Source organism: Oenanthe melanoleuca, chromosome 27, assembly GCF_029582105.1.
Source record: "Oenanthe melanoleuca isolate GR-GAL-2019-014 chromosome 27, OMel1.0, whole genome shotgun sequence".
NCBI classification, from domain to species: Eukaryota; Metazoa; Chordata; class Aves; order Passeriformes; family Muscicapidae; genus Oenanthe; species Oenanthe melanoleuca.
Genome location: NC_079360.1, coordinates 2,578,758 through 2,596,408, shown reverse-complemented (window position 1 = coordinate 2,596,408; position 17,651 = coordinate 2,578,758). Strand labels below are relative to the sequence as shown.

Genomic DNA, 17,651 nt, shown 5'->3' with positions numbered 1-17,651 from the left:
GAAAATTACACTGGATTAAAACTTACCAAAACCAAGGTTTTGTTCAGCAGATGGAACTGTGGAAGTCAGTGTCATCTGTGCTCTGCTTTGTTGATAACACACATACTAAACCCTTTGCAGTTCTTCACAGACAATTTTCAACATGCATCTGTAGTGTGCTGATGTTTTGCTGTGTGGAGAAAACTGATACCAAAATCTCTAGGTACAGATCAGGAAAATGGCCTTAAACATACTCACATGTAAGAGGTTACTGGGCTGACAAAATAAGTTCTACTTGCCTGAATGAACTGTGTGGGACAAGTTTATTTAGGGGAGAGTGTCAGTGTCTGTCCTACAGAATGGTCTGCTCCAGCTTTATGAGTTAATCACACCTGAAAATTCCTTCCCATTTGCCTGGGAACAACAAAAGGTGTTTGATGAATTTGACTGTAGGAGGCTGTAAGATTGACCCAGGCATATTTACTAAAGCACTGGAAGATGCAAACCTGGCCAAGGACATCAGGGGTAACAAAAAAAGCTTCTATAGTAACAGCAGCAATAAAAGAAGGACCAGGGAAAATGTAGGTCTTGTCAGGAGGGATATGGGGCTGAGGTACCCAACAACTTTTTTTCTTATTCTTCACCTGCAAGTGTTGCAAACACACCACATGAACTGCAGAAGGTAAAAGCAGCAATTAGGGAATGAAGAGGTTTGTGCTGTAGAGTAAGACTGGGTCTGAACATTCAAGAAGGCTGAAGGTTCTCATGCCCATGGGGTCTGACAAGATACACCTCTGGGTCCTGAGGGCACTGACAGAGGAAGGGGCTGAGCCCCTGGGCAGCTTATTTCAGAAGTCACAGCAGTGCAGTGTAGTTCCTATGGACTGGAAAAGGGGAAACATAACCCAAATATTATAAAAGGGATATTAGGAAAATACAGGGAACTAAAGGCCAGCGAGACTCACCTCAGTGATTTGCAAAATCTTGGAGCTCCCAGAAACTGTGCTAAGGTACATGGAAAATAATGAGGTGATTTGTGACAGCCAGCATGGCTTACTAAAGGCAAATTGTACCTGACAAATTTGGTGGTGAACAAGGGAAGGGCAACAGCATCACCTCCCTGGACTTGTGCAAAACATATTGTTAGATCCCAGAAACCTGAGTTTTTTGAACTTACTGTGCTTTCTGGCACTGACCACCTGGAGAACACTGCTTTTGACCTGAGGCCTTGGAGAAGACTTCCAAATTTGAGTCTTGAAGTTAAAATCATGGGTGTGTAGTTAAATAAAAGTATGTGCTTTCACATAGGTTTTAAATTTGAAGTTTTTATAATATAGTAATAGGTATGGGATAAGATGGAGGATTTTGGGTTTCAAGTAGTAGGTTCTGGTTGGACAGTTAGTGTCTCACTGAGGGTCAAGGGAATTTAGTTATTGAGTTAAAAGTATAAATAATATAGGTGTTATTTCTCTATTAGACTGCTTAGCTTTAAGAGACTTTGTAGCAGCTGGATCTCACTCCATTTTGTTTGCTTTTAGCTGGTGGCTAAAAGTGTTGCTGAACTTTCTGTACTTTAGATAAGATTTAATAAACAACAAAGCCTGAACACAAGAAATCCATTTCCTTCGTGTGTTTTTTAATCTTAGCTCTGAGTGAAAACAGAAAAAGTTCCAGACAAACCACTAATTAAGTGGTGCAAAACACCTCCACCATTACACATCTGACATCCTTGTCTCTAAACTGGAGGTGGATGGATCACTTGGATCACTTCTGTGCAAGGAGCTGGCTGGATGGTCACACTCAGAGTTGTGGTCAATAGTTCATTACCCAACTGGAGACCAGGAAAAACTGATCCTTGCTCTCAGCTCAGCTCCTGGAGCACTGTGCTCAGCTGTGGGCTCCCCCGTGCCAGGCTGCTGGGCACCTGCTGGGCTGAGCTCAGCCTGAATTCACACACAGGCTGTCTTTGGATACTGCTGGGAGCCATGGACAAAGCAGCCTTGAAGCCTTGTGTTTTTCAAGCTGCTCAAGGACAAGAAATTATAACAAAGATTAAACACCTGCTGGCGACGTGATGTTTTGCACAAAGCATGATTTCAGAGAGGTGTTGCCTTCTTGGATCAATGAGCCTTTTCTATTTTGTATTGCACGAACTACCCTATATAAGTATAGTGTTTCTTTGAATAAAGCTCTCTTTTGCTCCTCCATTACACGAAGAACTATGTTGCATTATCCTTTCCACTGCTCCTATAGCTCAAATGCAACAACAGGGACCTGGACAGGTTTGAGAGATGGTTCTGTGCCCATCTCCCCCTCAACAAGGCCACCTGCAAGGTCCCACACGTGGTTCAGGGCTGTCCCAGCACAAGAACAGTCTGTGTGACAATGACTTGACACTAACCCTGAGGAGAAAGAAGTGGGGGTTTGGGGGTGGGGAAGCTCAGCATGACTTGGCAATGCATGCTTGCAGCCCACGAGGCCAATTTCATCCTGGTCTGGATAAAAACGTGGCCAGCAGGTCGAGGGAAGTGTTTTTACATTAATTCATGCCAAGCCTGCTCCTAAGGCTTAGTCACATGCCGTCACCAAGAATTTCCTGATGTCTGACAGCAGTGAAACATCATCTTAGGTGCGTCTATCGTGTAACTTCTACTTAAGTTCTCAGTAACCCTGGTGCAGCAGGGCTGGGGAAGATTGTTCCAAACTGCTGCTGCTCCTGCTGGCTCCAGGCAAGGAGTGGCTTGCAATGAACACTGCGGGCAGCAGATGGAAGCAGCAGCCTGAATTTGCTGAATTTGTGCTGCAGGCACCACCTGGAGAGACAGGAATGCCAACTGCTGGAGCTGCTGCTGTGGAAGGAGCTGGGGGAGGCTGTGTGGGCGTTCAGCAGATTTGCAGAGCTGTCACAAGCACTGCTGAGGTGTTTCTGGGGATGGTTTCATACACTGCTGGAAAATTCACTGGCAGTGGAGATCAGTGTGCTAAGACTGACCTCTGTGTCTTTAGTTATATTCACTTCTCCATCACAGCTAACTTGATCTGGCTTCATAGTTTGCCCACTACCCCAAGATTGCCACACTATTCTGGTACATGGATTTCCAGTCACTGTTGAGCCATGTCCATACACATTTGTTAGAAGCCTGGATTTGCTGTGCCCTGATCCTATCAAACCTGACCTACAGCATGACTTTCTATTTAGAGGCCATAACTTCCATGCTGAGCCATTGATTTCGAGGCCAGGTCATCACAGACTGATCCACTCTGATTCATCACTGACTTCCTGGCCTGCTCCACCTTCCCAGCATGGCCTGTCCCATGCACAGCCCGTCCTTCTGATCCACCAGCTGGGCTGCTCTGCTCTGTCACTGCTCCCCTGGACAGGTTCAGCTATGTGCCTCCTCCTCCTCCAGGTGCCAATTAAAATGCACAGCCCCCTGTTCCCCCAGTGAGGAAACTCGTTCCTGGGGATTCTTCTGGATGCATCACTCTGAATTTCTTTCATACACTTGGAATTACAGGGAGTGAACCTGACCTCTGAAGACAACAAGCCATGATTCCTGCCTTGTGTTCCCTGAATACAAACCCACCTGTATTTCACATTCCTGAAGGTATAAAGAACGTTGTCATGGATTTGTATAGACTTGTAAAGGCTCTAAGTAAAGTGTACAACCTTATAAACAGGCATCAATTTAATTTAACAAATAAATTAATTTATTTAATTAATTAAATGTAATTAATTTAACAGCACCAATTTAATTTTAAGATTTGTTTTCTATGAGGAACAGTTTACATAGGCATCTTCATTTTCCTTCAAGAAGTTCTAAGGCTTCATGAGCCTTTGTCTTGCAGTGCCAGTACTCTCCTAGTGTCAGTTATTAAAAAAACCAAGGATTTCTGAAGGTGGCATGTCTTTTAATGGTGGACAAACAAGCAGAAAACAAACAATTCCCATGGAGAGCATGGACCAGAACTATTACTTATGCCTTGCCCTAGTCCATTCAGTTTATCAAAATGACAAAACTGATCTACAGCAGCCCTTTGAATTGGTATGTTGAACCCTAATGCAATTCCTGACCTTGAGAAACATTATTAAGACATAACATTAAAAATCAATCCACTGCCTGATCTCACTAAAAAGGGAAAAAATGAGAAAAAAACCCCCAAACCAAACCTACTACAGATTTGCCCTCTTCTAGGGACAGAGCACCATGGTGAGCTACATGGAACTTACTGGATCTGAGTTTCCCAGCCAGGGTACACAAGTCCCTCCTCTGTCTGTGGTCAATGCTTTTCTCTAAGGAAGATGATTATGTTTCAATAGAGGATTAATAAATTAATTGATTAGTGGGTTAATTAAAAGGGTCTGAAACAGGTTTCTGGTGCTCATTTTTATAAACTGGGATCTCTTTGATCTGAAATTTTATATTCTCAGAATATGAGGATAGCTTATATATTATTTTATAATATATAATAAATATATAATATATAATATATAATATATAATATATAATATATAATATATAATATATAATATATAATATTATATATAATATATATTATATACCATATATTACATATTACATATTATATATTATATAGAATACATAATTAATATATGTATACTATAAATTATTATATAATAATATATAATAGTTTTATATCCTCAGAAATTAGGATAGCTTCTTGCCCCTAAAACAGAAGAACTTGGGTCCACTCCTCAGGACTAGTCTGTCTACTCATGTTTGAGAGTAATCAAGGTAATCATGGATGACCTGGGACAAAGGTTTTCTGAGAAAAAAATTCTTATGATGCTGTAGCCCTAGTCTGATTATAGGCAGAGTGAATATCACAGGGCTATTATCACAGTAATAACTAAGACTGTCTCTCCCTGTCACCTCTGCACATCCTCATTTCTGGGTCCTTACTGCTCTTCCTGCACAAGAGTGGGAAATACCACAGGAGTGAGTGACAGCCCATTCCATCTCTGATAATGGGAGCCTTGGCACTGCCAGCAGCCTGAGGATGTGTGTCAGATTGCCCAGGAGGCTTAACCATTTGTTAGCCTTTTGTCAGGAAAATTAATCCACAATCACCAGAGGTTTATGTCCAAAAAGGAGACAGAGGAGTCCTTTTACTTTATTAGAAAAAAGGGAGAGGCCATGGGGCATTCCCCTGGGATCTCTCAGATTTTTGGAGGACGCAGCCTCCTTTTTATCCCAATTTCCCAGCTGCATTTCCCTCTCTCTTTCCCCACTGCCTGAGGTACTTGAGAGGCACAGACTTCCCAGAGATTCCGCTCTAATGTATAACCCTCCCTTTTAATTTTTAATTCTTATAGAATTCATGCTTTTTCCCCATTGTTTCTTTCATCTTTCAATATCCAATTTCATTTATCAGCAAACCTACAGTTTGTTTGTAAAGGCAAATATCTTTTTCCATTCATCAATCAGTGGAATCCATCCCACTGTTTCTTTTATCTCTCAGTGCTGGTTTTATCCACCAGCAGACCCACAGCTTGTTTGTAAAGACAAATCCATCATTTCTCTCACTTTAAAGACTGATCACCAGTGGAACTAGATTTTGGAAGCTAGTAAGGCTAAATCTCACAAGAAATCTTAACACTGTCTTAAAAGCTAAATTGCAACTCAGCACAGACTCTCTATTATACCATTCCTTGCAGACTGAAGGGAAATAATAGAAAATTACATTTATTCTGGCCTAATGTGTCCTGCACAGTGTTACTCTGGCCCAGGTACAGAACTCTGCTGAAATCTGTTCTATTCATGCAGTTCATGCACATTTTGCCAGGACCTACCCACCTCCTTCCTGGCCATGTTTAACTCCAGCACAATACATGAATTTAAATGAATTTAAATTTTTACAATGCATGAATTTAAATGCTGCAAGGATCAGCCAAATTTTCTTACCTTGATAACATGAGGGCTACTAAGGCAGAGCATTTGATAGTCACAGCTGCCAGCTCAGCTCTTCTCTGTGCCCTGTGCTCTCACTCCTGTCTGTGAAGGAGTGGGAAACCTGTTTGCAGTTTCCAGAGGCACCGGTATGGAAGCTCCATGGGTAAGAGAGATCCTCCAGTCCTCAGGATGTTCCAAGGGAGTGGGGCTGCAGAACCTGTGGGGGGCTTTGTTCTGCACTGGGAGGTGGGAGTGGGACCCTGCAGTGTCCTGCCTGCCAAGGGCTCAAGTTTCACACGTTAAACCCGTTTGGCAGTGGCAGAGAGTGACTGAGAAATCAGATAGCAACAGAGGATTAAGCCTTGCAGAGGGGAAACGCTGCAAAAAGAATATTAAATTACCCCCTCACCTAATTCAACACTGTGATTTCATTGGGCCATCATCTGTGCTTTCTGAAAAGGACAGCTGAAAAGCAAAAAGTTGGAAAAGAAGTTGCTAGTACAAGAAATGTCTGGGTTAATTTTGCATTTTAGGCTATAGGAGAGTTGTGAAAAGGATAATGCAACGTAGTTCCTTGTGCAATGGAGAAGCAAAGAGAGAGAGAAAGCTTTATTTAAAAAACACTACACTATATATAGAGGAGCACGTGAAAAACAAAATAGAAAAGACTCATTGGTCCAAGAAGGCAACACCTCTCTGAAAACATGCTTTCTGCAAAACATCACAAGACACTCACACACCCTGCAGGTGTATAATCACTGTTATGCATAATCATTAATCCTTGTGAAGGCTGAGAAAGGCAAGGCTTCAAGGCTGCTTTTTCCCTGGTTCCCAGCAGTATCCAACAACAGGCTTAGCTGTCTCTAGCTAAGGAGACTTTATGGGCTAAGTTGAGAAGAAGAAAATGTGTGCAGTCCTACAAACAGAGAAACTTCCTTTGCTCATCACCCTCAGTTCTTCACAGTGGGGCTGTGAGGAGGAAAAGCTTCACATCCTCTGTTTCAGGAGCTACCTCTGTGTGGATGATACAACTATCCCTGAAAAGGGCCCCTGGGATCTCATACCCTGAGATAAGGAAACTTTTCCTTAGGATGACTCATGTTAGAGAAATATTTACCCTCCTACAGAAACCCCTGATATCATTTAGGATTTCTATTGGTCTTTAACTTTACTAAATGATTGGTCTTTTCTTACCTAGAATCTTAAACTAATTGGATAGTTTTCAACTTATAATTTTACTAGTTAGATCTCAATCCTCCTAAACCCTGTAAAAACCCCTTGTTATGCTATGTTTTCAGATTTTGCTGGTAGAGCCCTTTGAAGAAAATAAAGCTTTCTTCAGACCTCTACTTCAATTCCCAGGATCTCATTCCTGGCTAGCTGAGAAGCTGAATTCTGCCTCGGGGGCTCCTGGAGCTATCCAGACCCCATAGCAGCCAGAAGCCAGACCCATCCTAGCTCTGGCAGCTACACCTCTGGCTGTCCCTGTGCACAGGGCACATCCTCTTCACGTGGATGACGCTGGGGCTCAGCTCTGTGTCCCAGTAGTACTCTGGGGACAGCAGGCGGGTGGGCTTGTGCTGCAGCAGGTACTTGTTGAGGTGCCTCTCATGGTGCCCCTGAGCCTCAATTCCATTTTCTCTGTCCTCCCCCAGCCCCCCAAAACAGGCTGTGGTCAGCTTGTACACCTCAGCCACGCTGCCCCCATAGAAGCTGGCAGTGTAATGGAAGTCCCCTTGTGGCTCAGGGCGTGTCCCATGGGCTTTGTTCTCCTGCTGGGGGATGACCTGCCAGGAGCTGATGGTTGCCACCAGGGCATCGATGATCTCCACCCCGATGTGTGCCAGCAGCTGCACGTTGATGTCCATGGAGTAGAGATAATCCACCTCGTGCTGGAACTGCCTCTGGATGTGTGAGCTGATGATGCGCATGCGGCACCTGGAGATGTCCTGCCACCTGGAGCCACTCTGCACTGGGATGACAAACAGGTGGTTCTCAGGGGCCATCTGAAGCTGGGAGACCTTCTCAGGGCTGTCTGTGAATAAGTAGAAATTCACTTGGTGCCCAGCAAGGAAGTACTTGTTGGCAGATGTCATGAACCCTTCTATGAACTGGACATATCTAAGAGACATGGAAAGGAGAAGAATGGAGAGAGGCTCCTCCTGCTGAAGAATGACAGCTTTGCAACTTCATTTTCTTTGTCTTTTTCTATCTCTTGCTTCTTCTTACAATGTTAGTTGCATATCTGTCAATGAGTTCTGATGAATGCTCTGGGTTTGGGGAGCATTGAGGAATGTGAAACCCTGGCTTATAAGAATTCATGCACATGTAAAAGAAGGAACCCTCCCCTCTTCTAAATTCATTAAAACAAACCCCAAAGCCTTAATTATTTTCTAACTTATTTTTTTCAATTATTTCTACCTGGAGTAAATTGTCTTGCCTAAACCAAAGTAGCAGCTGACAAGTCTGTATGTTTCTCTTAAGGCTAAGGATAACTGAAGGATGTCTGGGGCTCAGCTTTATTTAACACAGCTGCTGCCCTTCAAGCCTTCCCCATGCTGCTGCACATTTTACCACATTTTAGCTTTCACTATGCACAGAACATGTGCCTTCCACCCAGTGCTGCTCTCTAAAATCACTCAGTAATGTAAATACTTCCTCTCACCCCTCCCTGTAACCTGCTCCCTGCACTCTTCCTGCACTGGGATATTTTAACTTCCTAGAGAAGATCATAGAATCAACAGAGAGTCATGGAATGGTTTGTGTTGGAAGGGACCTTAAAGCCCATTTCATTCCACCCCTGCCATGGCAGGGACACCTTCCTCTGTCCCAGGCTGCTCCAAGCCCTGTCCAGCCTGGCCTGGGACACTGCCAGTGATCCAGGGGCAGCCACAGGGATCCTGTGCCAGGGTATCCTCACCCACACAGGGAGGAATTTCTTCCTAATAACTGATCTAAATCTACCCTCTTTCAGTTCAAAGCCATTCTCCCCTGTTCTGTCACCACCCATCTTTGTAAAAAATCCCTCTCCCTCTTTTCTGTAGGGCCCATTTAGGTACAGGAGGGGCTCTAGGGTTTTCCTGGAGCCTTGTCTCCTCCAGGCTCAACAACCCCAACTCTCTCAGCCTGTTTTCATAGGAGAGGGTCAAAATTATCAATTAAATAGTTTTGATTGCCTTGAAGTATCTGAAGTTGCTGTGTAACTCTAAGGTGCCAGTGGAGATAGAGAGAGTTTAGTTCTTCACTCAGAAACTCAAAAAAGAACCACCCCAATAACATAAAAGCTGTAACAGCCTGATTAATATTTTTACTAGAGCTAATATTTTCCCTTTGAACTCTTACAGAAACCCAATAAAATCTCAACCCTACAGAATTTTTCTATTTTTTAGTGCAGGACAGAGGGAAAGCTTGTTGTTAGAAATGTAGCAGGAGCTAGAATTTTTATTTCAATGGGTCAAAATGCTACTCTTATATCCAAGGACACTTTTTGTCCTATTCAAAACAATGTCCCAGCCAAAGTGAGAAAGGTGACACTCACATGTCACATTTCTCCCAGCCTAGAGCTGCTCACATTCAAGTCTTTGGAATGTTTCCCACTTGTGCTCCACGAGAAGCATTGCAGCATAACTGCCAGGTGAGAGGTTTAACTATTTGACAAGAAATAAAAGACAAACCAATACTTTTCAACAGCAAAAGTGACCACTCCAGTGACCAGGTTCTTCTGCAGATATTGAGCATTCAGGATGTCTCTGCTGAATGTGCCTTCCCAAACTATTGGGGCCAGCCATGGTGTCAACACCAGCACATCCTGTCTCCTGCAGGGGTTGAGAATGAAGTGTTGAGAAGGCCCAGGAAATTCATGAAGACAGTCTTCTTTAGCACAGATAGCTACCTCTGAGTTAATCACCCCAAAAAATCTGAGCTATGAGCCCCCTTATCCTGGAGCAGACACCTGAAATAGGAGAATCTATCCTTGATTTTCACCCACCAGCTCCCACACTGTTCGTGGCTGTCACTCAGAGCCTGTTGACAATCCACCCATTCCTTACAGAGCACAGCACATCCACACCCAGCCTGTCTCTCCTGCAGAGTTCAGATGTGCAGATCTGCACTGAGTTCCTGTGACAGCAATTGCACCACAGGCTCCTGATTGCACCACGAATTTCTGATTGCACCACAGATTTCTGAATGCACCACAGATTCCTGAATGCACCACAGATTTCTGAAAGCACCACGGATTTCTGAATGCACCACGGATTTCTGAATGCACCACAGATTTCTGAATGCACCACAGATTTCTGCTCCTTCTGCTCATTATCTGTGTGATGGAGGCTCCTCAGCTGGGCTGTTGATCTCCTCCCCTTTTGGAAGGAGCACTCCCTGATTCCTTTGGGATGATGGACAGGTATTTCCCTGGTGCTTCCCAGGGTGTTGTTCACTGGTTTATCTCTGACACTCACAAGAACATCCCCTTCCCACCAGGAATGGAGTTTATAACTCTGCTAATAAATTCAGCCAGGCTATTTTCCAGGGCAGATGGGAGAGATTGCTCTGCTCTGTGCTGACCAGTCCCAGCTCTCTCAGCCCTGCCTGACATGCTCCAGCCCCTTCATGATCCTTTGGTAAACTCTCCCCAGTACATCCATACCTCTTTCATGACTTTTTAATTTTTTTTTTGTGTGTGTTTTGGTTTTTTTTGTGGCTCTATAATAAGCAATTCCATGAAATAATTTATCCCCATGACCTAAAATGTTCATTTCACAGCATTTACACATCATGTATGATGCTGACTGTTACCACTAAAAATGGTATCAGCCAAGGCCTCTTGTTTTCTAGCTTCTGAGATGAGTGGTTACAGAGAATGCAAAAAAAAAAAAAAAAAAAAAAAAAAAAGATAAAATTAAACAAAAATATATTTTCAACATTTACCATAAATTCTCAGTTTCCTTTTTGAAAGTAACAAACTAAATGTTCTTCATCTATGCATTTCTAATGTTTCTGGAAGGGTTGCTTTTCTACTTAGACATCCTTTCCTGTTCATTCATGGCTCCCAGCTGTCCTGACCTGTCTGTGGTCCTGAGAACAAGGGGACATGATTAATGAAGCCAGAGGAGTCACACTTACCGTGGAAGCATCAGAGAGGTTTCATGTAAGTCTGTTTTCCTGCAAATGAGGGAGAAGTAAAAGATACATAAATACATCATGGCACAGCAGTTTCAGATTTTCTTTCTCTGAGAGATGAGCCCCACAAGAAACCTTCCTGTGTTTCAGCAGAGCTGCCTGTGATTCATGTCAGTGAGTATCCAGACTCCATCACAAACACTATTATATTATTTCTTTTAATTCATATACAATGTGAACTACATTTAACAGACTACTCAGTTGGTGTAAGTAGAGCTGAATGCAAATTAATCAGTTTTAAAATTATTTTCAATGTGCCTTGTTTCTATGGCGTGTCTGAAAAATTCCGTTTTGTTTCTACACAGTGAGTCCAGTAAGGCCAAACACCTTGCACAAAGTTTGTATTTTTCTGGCTTTTCATTTTCAAAATTTTCAAAATTGCATGATTTTAGGGGAGCTGCATCAATGGATTCATATTTGCCCACAGGACACAGAGCAGAGATCACTGCTCTGCATTCTCATTGCTTATTCAGGTTCCTGTAGATGTGTCACTGAATGGGAACCCACCAATCTTGATTCCTAGATTTTCCAGCAGGAAAAACTGGTTCTGTAAAGAGGAAACACTTACTTAAAGTAACAGATGAAACAGGCTAATAGAGGGAAATTAAAAGAATGACATATGCCCAAAACCATATAGACAAAGAAAGACACCTAGCCATATTAACTTGTTTTTTGGGATGGGGGAGTGGTGATGATATGAAAATGCTGTCTTGTACTTTTAATCTTTTAAATTTCAAATTCATTACAAAAATAATGCATTGTTTTTTGTCATATTGCTTTATTGGCATTAAACTTTATTTCTTCCCAGAATATGCTAAACTCCTTAGGGCAGCATTTCTAGAGAATTACACAACTGTGTGTATTAGAAAAGAAGTGATGAAGAGGGGAAACCCAAGACAAAAAATGTGGGGATAAGAGAAGTGTAATTCATAAGAAAAAAAAAAAAAAAGAAAAAAAAAAAAAAAAGAAAATAGTAAAATATGGTTCAGAGTAAATGAAACTGAGCATTAAAAACCCAGGTAAGCTACCAGGTTAAACTCTTTCTTGATTCATTATCCAGAATCTGCTAGTTCTCATCAGGTTTGTGGACAACACTAAATCAGAGGGAGTAGACAATGTGCCACTTTTTTTTATGGATACAGAGGAAGGCTGGATGAGTTCCTTGTGCAGAGACCCCAGCTCCAGGTGTGCAAAGCAGGTGGGATTAAGCTGCCTTTTCATTTTCAAAATTTACAAAATTGCATGATTTTGGGAGAGCTGCATCAATGGATTCACATTTGCCCATATTAAATCTCTGGAATCTGATTCTGCTGGGCACTGCAGGATGGTTTATATCAAAATGGAAATTAGCACTGCTAGGGCATGGATCCTGTGCTTCAGAATGAGTCTTTGCAGATGAGTGTTGTCCTCAGGCCTGGAATGACAGCAAGCAGGATGAACTTACAGTCCTGAGTCCCCTGCAGGGGAGGCTGCCTGTTCCTGGTCTCTGCTGGGGGAGAAAGGCTGGTGGTACCTTGGACAGGATGAGAAAGCAATGAGTCAATGATAGAAACAAAAATAAACCTCTCCTCCACTTCCTTTGTGGCTGAAATTATCAAACAAAGCTATCAAACAGAATTCCCATTTGTGGGATCAGTATGGTGATGAGGATTTGCAAATCTCAGCTGTTCCAAGACAGGTGTTTAGACTAAAGTTATCTGAAGATCTGTTAACTCTGAGGATCTGGGAATGATTTAATTTGCCCAAGACTACTTGCACCAAATAAAATGTGTCTGCTTTACAGCAGAGCTTGCTCTCAGCTGGTGCCAGAAACTGACAGTGCAGTTGTCTCTTGAAGCAAGGTGCTCACAGCATCACTTTGCTCTGCCAGTACATGGGATCTCCTCTGATGTGAGCATGACTGTAATTTTAAATAAAAATGTGAGCATTTCTGATGGATGCTCTGCTGCAGAGAAAGTGTATGGGTGAAAACTTCTCCTAATTCCTCCAGCTGGAACAGATCTTCAATATTGCTCCAGCAAACTCTGAATGAACCCCACCTGATCTGATTTCAGGCTCCAGAGCACTGAATACTCACTGTGAAAGCTTTACTGTGGCAAACATGAGAGCCAAGGGAGACTCAAAGCAACCATGGTGCAGAATAAACACAGCTAAATCCACTGCACAGAGCTCCTGCATAAATATAGTTAGAAGGAGCCTGTCTCAGCCTGAGCAATAGAAATATATGCTAATTGAGAATAATTATCAAAGGTTAAACACCCACCAGATTGCACCAGTGATTCCTGCTGTCACTAGAATAGCCAGCCCATGTAATTTTGTGATTCTCATGTCCTTAGTGCTGCAAAAAAAAGATTGTGAACTCTGGATTGACAGTCAAGTGGAAAAAAACAAAATAAACTAATAAAATAAAGCACAAAAAGGCAGAAAATGCTCTAGTTATTAAATCTGAGGAAGTCTTTTGCTTTGCACTGCAGGTCTGGACATAATATGGAGAATTCTAGATAGAAAGTTTTACATCTAGGTATTTATAACACATACTACATCTTTCCAATAGATGTGCTACACACTGAGCTCTCATTTCAAAATAGTATAGTAAACCATTTTAAATTGTTCAAACCAATAATTCTCATTTCAGATTTTCTCTGAATTAGGTTTTGTTTTTTCTCCAGCCAGTGCCCTCTCTGCTCACTCTTTCTTTCTTTCTTTCTTTCTTTCTTTCTTTCTTTCTTTCTTTCTTTCTTTCTTTCTTTCTTTCTTTCTTTCTTTCTTTCTTTCTTTCTTTCTTTCTTTCTTTCTTTCTTTCTTTCTTTCTTTCTTTCTTTCTTTCTTTCTCTTTATGTCTTTCTTTTTCTCTCTCTCCATTTTGGTCTCACTGCCTTTCTCCTCTGTCTCTCACTGCTGCAGCTCTTTCTTTTTAAGTTGAAGGTCACAATCCTTTTCTCTAGCTCAGCTTCTCCATCTATTCTGGGGCTGTTCACAGCTGTGGTTCAGCCACATCTTCCTGTGTTCCAGCCTTCTGAAAAGACTCTGTAGCATTTTTTTGTTTGTCAACATCACCATCCCCTGCTTCCAGCTGCCCCTCAGCATCTCCCAGCTGTGCCCCTCTCTCAGCCTGAGCCCAGGCAGAGCACTCACCTGTGGTTCCTTCAATCCCCACCCCTCAGCAGCTGCTGCTCTGCTGCTCTCTGGGCTCCCACAGCTGCAGCAGCACCAGCTCAGATCCTCCTGTGTCAGCCTGGGCTCAGGGCCAGGCAGGAGCCTCCACCCAGCTCCTCACCTTGAGTGGGTGTGCTGGCTCCTGAGCAATGGGGAAACCACCAGGAGCTGAGCAGCCACTCATTCCCTGACACTGCAGCTGATGTTTTTATGGGTTACCCAACAGCAGAGGCCAGACAAAACCAAGGGAATCAAAAGCAGATACATTTATTGAACATGTTTATTTATTGAAAGGCTTTCAGGGACATTTTGGACAGATAATTAGACTTACAAATACCCAATACTTTTCTTAATTTCTTCATCCTGCTCTGGTCTGCAGGCATCCAAAAGTACTGTGTCCAAAACTGACTTTTATTTATGACTTTAATTATGCTTGGTACAACTCTAAATGTCTGTCCACAGATACAGCTGTTGACACAAATTTAATCAGAGCTTCAATACAGACAACAAACACAAAATCTGCCTTCAAGTGTGCAGTTAATAACAACCCCTATGCTGGAACCCTGAAGCCTGGGAGTTTTGAGCTTTCTGTGCTTTCTGGCACTGACCCCCAAAAGGTCAGTGCTTTTGACTTGAGGCCTTGGAGAAAGCTTCCAAATTTGAATTTGGAATCACTGGTGTGTAGTTAGAAGTATGTGATTTCACATGATGAAGGGTTTGGAGTTTGGGGTTTTAGAATATAGTGATAGGTATGGGACAAGATGGACATTCTTGGGCATTGGCTCTTCTTCCTTCTTGTTCCTTCTTCATGGTTTCAGGTAGCAGTTTTTGGTTGGATAGAAAGTACTGCAGTGTGAGTCACAGGTGTTTGATTATTGGGTCAAAAGTATAAATAACATAAATGTTAGCTTTTAATTGGATAGTTTGCCTTTAAAAGATCTTGTAACTAGCCAGATCTAGCAATATTTTTACTCACTTTTAGCTTGTTTGCTAAAAGTGCTGCAGAACTCTCTGTACTGTGGATAAGATTTAAAAAACAACCAAGTCTGAACAGGAAAATCCATCTCCTGAGCATTCAATCCTGACTCTGAGTGAAGAATTTAGGCACTAATATGTGGAGCCACTAATAAGGTGACACTTCTATTATTATTGCTATTACGCCCCCAAGGATCCATCCCTGATCAAATTGACCTGGCATTAAACCCACAGAGTTGATTGCTATAAACTCATCACATCCCAGCATTTCACCAGCTCTTCCCTGTGCTCTGTCTTGTGTTGCTGTGAACGTTTGGAGATTTCTCTTTGAAGTAACTCATAGTTGTATTCCAGGCCAGAAAAGTGTGTTTTCAGTTCCATGAAACAGACTGTGTGGGTTCTGGGAACTTTAGCTCTGCATGAGGCATAGATCTGTGTTTAATGGGCAGCTCAAGATTTCCATGGATTAAGTTAGAAACTGAATTTATTGGCAAAAAACAACAACAAATGCAGGCCTGCCTGAAAACATAACAGGTCTCTTCTGGATTGCTTCACTGTTTCCTTCTTGTTTAACAGCGTCTTGAAATAAGGCCTGAACATTCTGTCTGGGTTATATTTATTTGCACTCTAATTCAGATGAGAATCTGATTTCCAGAGAAGAAGTCCAAACTTTCCCAAGTTATGGATTCTCCAGCAGGACAAAGCTGAAGTTCCTGTAGCCACACCAAGGTGTCTGGGATACATCTGCTTTATTTAAATCCTCTGGAGAAGGGAACAGATTCTCAGTGCCTCGGTATCCAGGACATCTTCATAAGTGTGGAAGATCCAGAAAATACAAGAATGAAGATCACTGAGCAGTGTTTGAAAGATGCACATTTTGCAAATGGAATCCCAAACAATTTGGTTACTTTTGAAGGAGGTGAAACACTGCCCAGACTCTTTTCTGTTGACTTTATTGGAGCTCAGCCATGCAGCTCACAGGTAGAAATCTGCACTATCCTCACTCGTGTTTGGGTGCACCTCTGAGCTCTAGGCACCTGCAGGGAGTTGGATTTCCCCTCTGAATGGTGTCTTTCACACTAAAATATTATTGATACTTAATGCTTGGGTACTACTTTCTCTGTGGAAACTCAAGTAATATTCAAGACCATGCACTAATTATTTAATATATGGAGAAACTAAGGCACAGTGAAGAGTTTTATTGGTCAGAGCTACCAGCAAAATACAAATGTCCTGAGTTCTAGTCTGATGCCCTGTCACATTGACAGCACTGACTTTGGAGAAAGAAAAAAAAAAAAAAAGTATGAATAGTGCTACAATAGCTGGTTAGCACATAAAAAAATTAACAAGCAAGCAACCAACCATCAGCAGAGCAACACCTTCTGTGAGGTTTAGAAAAGGAGGGAAATTTATTCCCTCTAATTCTGTTCCCAGTTCTCTTGGGCTTTGAAGGATAATATACTGAGAGAGATTTTGCCATCCTGGGAAATCTTAGTTCAGCTGAGGCCACAGAAGCTGCAGAACTGTTTTTGCTCACAGCTTTTTATAAACCAGGCAGCTTCCAGCCCCTCAGAGAGGAGCAGAGAAGCAAAGGGTAAGGTCTTAGCTAAAGGGAAGAGAGGAAGCAGCAGAGATGCTGATCTCTTGCTCAAAGAGCATTTCATTTCTTTTTCTCTAGGTTTGTTAGGGGTGTTTCTTCTCATCTGATCTCACCTGAGCTCTGAGAATTCCAACCTAAGTTGTGAATGTCCTGGAAATGGCATTCCCAGTTCTTATCAGGAACTGGAGTGACAGACAAGGCTTCAAAGTGAAAAGGGATAATTTTAGATGAGATATTGGAAATAAATCCAATATATGTGAGGGTGCTGAGACCCTGGCACAGGTGCCCAGAGCTGCCCCTGGATCCCTGGCAGTGCCCCAGGCCAGGCTGGACAGGGCTGGGAGCAGCTGGGACAGTGGGAGGTGTCCCTGCCATGGCAGGGGTGGGACAGGGTGGGATCTAAGGTCCGTGCCCAACCCAACCCATCCTGGGACTCTGTGATTCTGTGATCCTGTGATTGTGGAATTCTGTGATTCTGTGATTCTGTGATTGTGTAATTCTGTGATCCTGTGATTTTTGTGATTTTGTGATTCTGTGATCCTGTGATTCTGTAATTGTGTAATTCAGTGATTCTGTGATTTTGTGATTCTGTGATTCTGTGATTGTGGAATTCTTTGATTGTGTAATTCTGTGACTCTGGGATTCTGTGACTCTGTGACTCTGTGATCCTGTGATTCTGTGATTGTGTAATTCTGTGATTCTGTGATTCTGTGACTCTGTGAGTAGCTTTCAAGAGAAACATGGAAATGTTTCTCAAAGTGTGACAGAGAAGAGAGGGGTTGCTTAGAAAGGATACCAGAGCTGGACTAAACAGAAGAAAAGACTAGAAATATTGAAATTTCTTA

General features: G+C 42.4%; 1 protein-coding gene across 1 annotated transcript; it reads right to left on the bottom strand.

Moving 5' to 3' along the window:
* Positions 1 to 7,348: 7,348 nt before the first annotated feature.
* LOC130263929 (histo-blood group ABO system transferase 2-like) lies at positions 7,349 to 13,403 on the bottom strand. The gene is made up of 5 exons (XM_056511772.1): positions 13,339 to 13,403; positions 12,520 to 12,588; positions 11,019 to 11,057; positions 9,575 to 9,709; positions 7,349 to 8,015 (listed from the first exon to the last, which is right to left on the bottom strand). Exons 1-5 carry the CDS (start codon positions 13,401 to 13,403, stop codon positions 7,349 to 7,351), a joined length of 975 nt encoding a protein of 324 aa, XP_056367747.1.
* Positions 13,404 to 17,651: the final 4,248 nt, after the last annotated feature.

Bases quoted from the DNA above. Each gene is read 5' to 3' on its own strand.
- LOC130263929 (XM_056511772.1), bottom strand. From the start codon at position 13,403: ATGAGAATCACAAAATTACATGGGCTGGCTATTCTAGTGACAGCAGGA. The intron at 12,589-13,338 runs GTGGGTGTTTAA...ATCCTGTCCAAG, and splicing joins GGAATCACTGGTGCAATCTG to GTACCACCAGCCTTTCTCCC. The intron at 8,016-9,574 runs GTATTGGTTTGT...CATGTCTCTTAG, and splicing joins GTCACTTTTGCTGTTGAAAA to ATATGTCCAGTTCATAGAAG.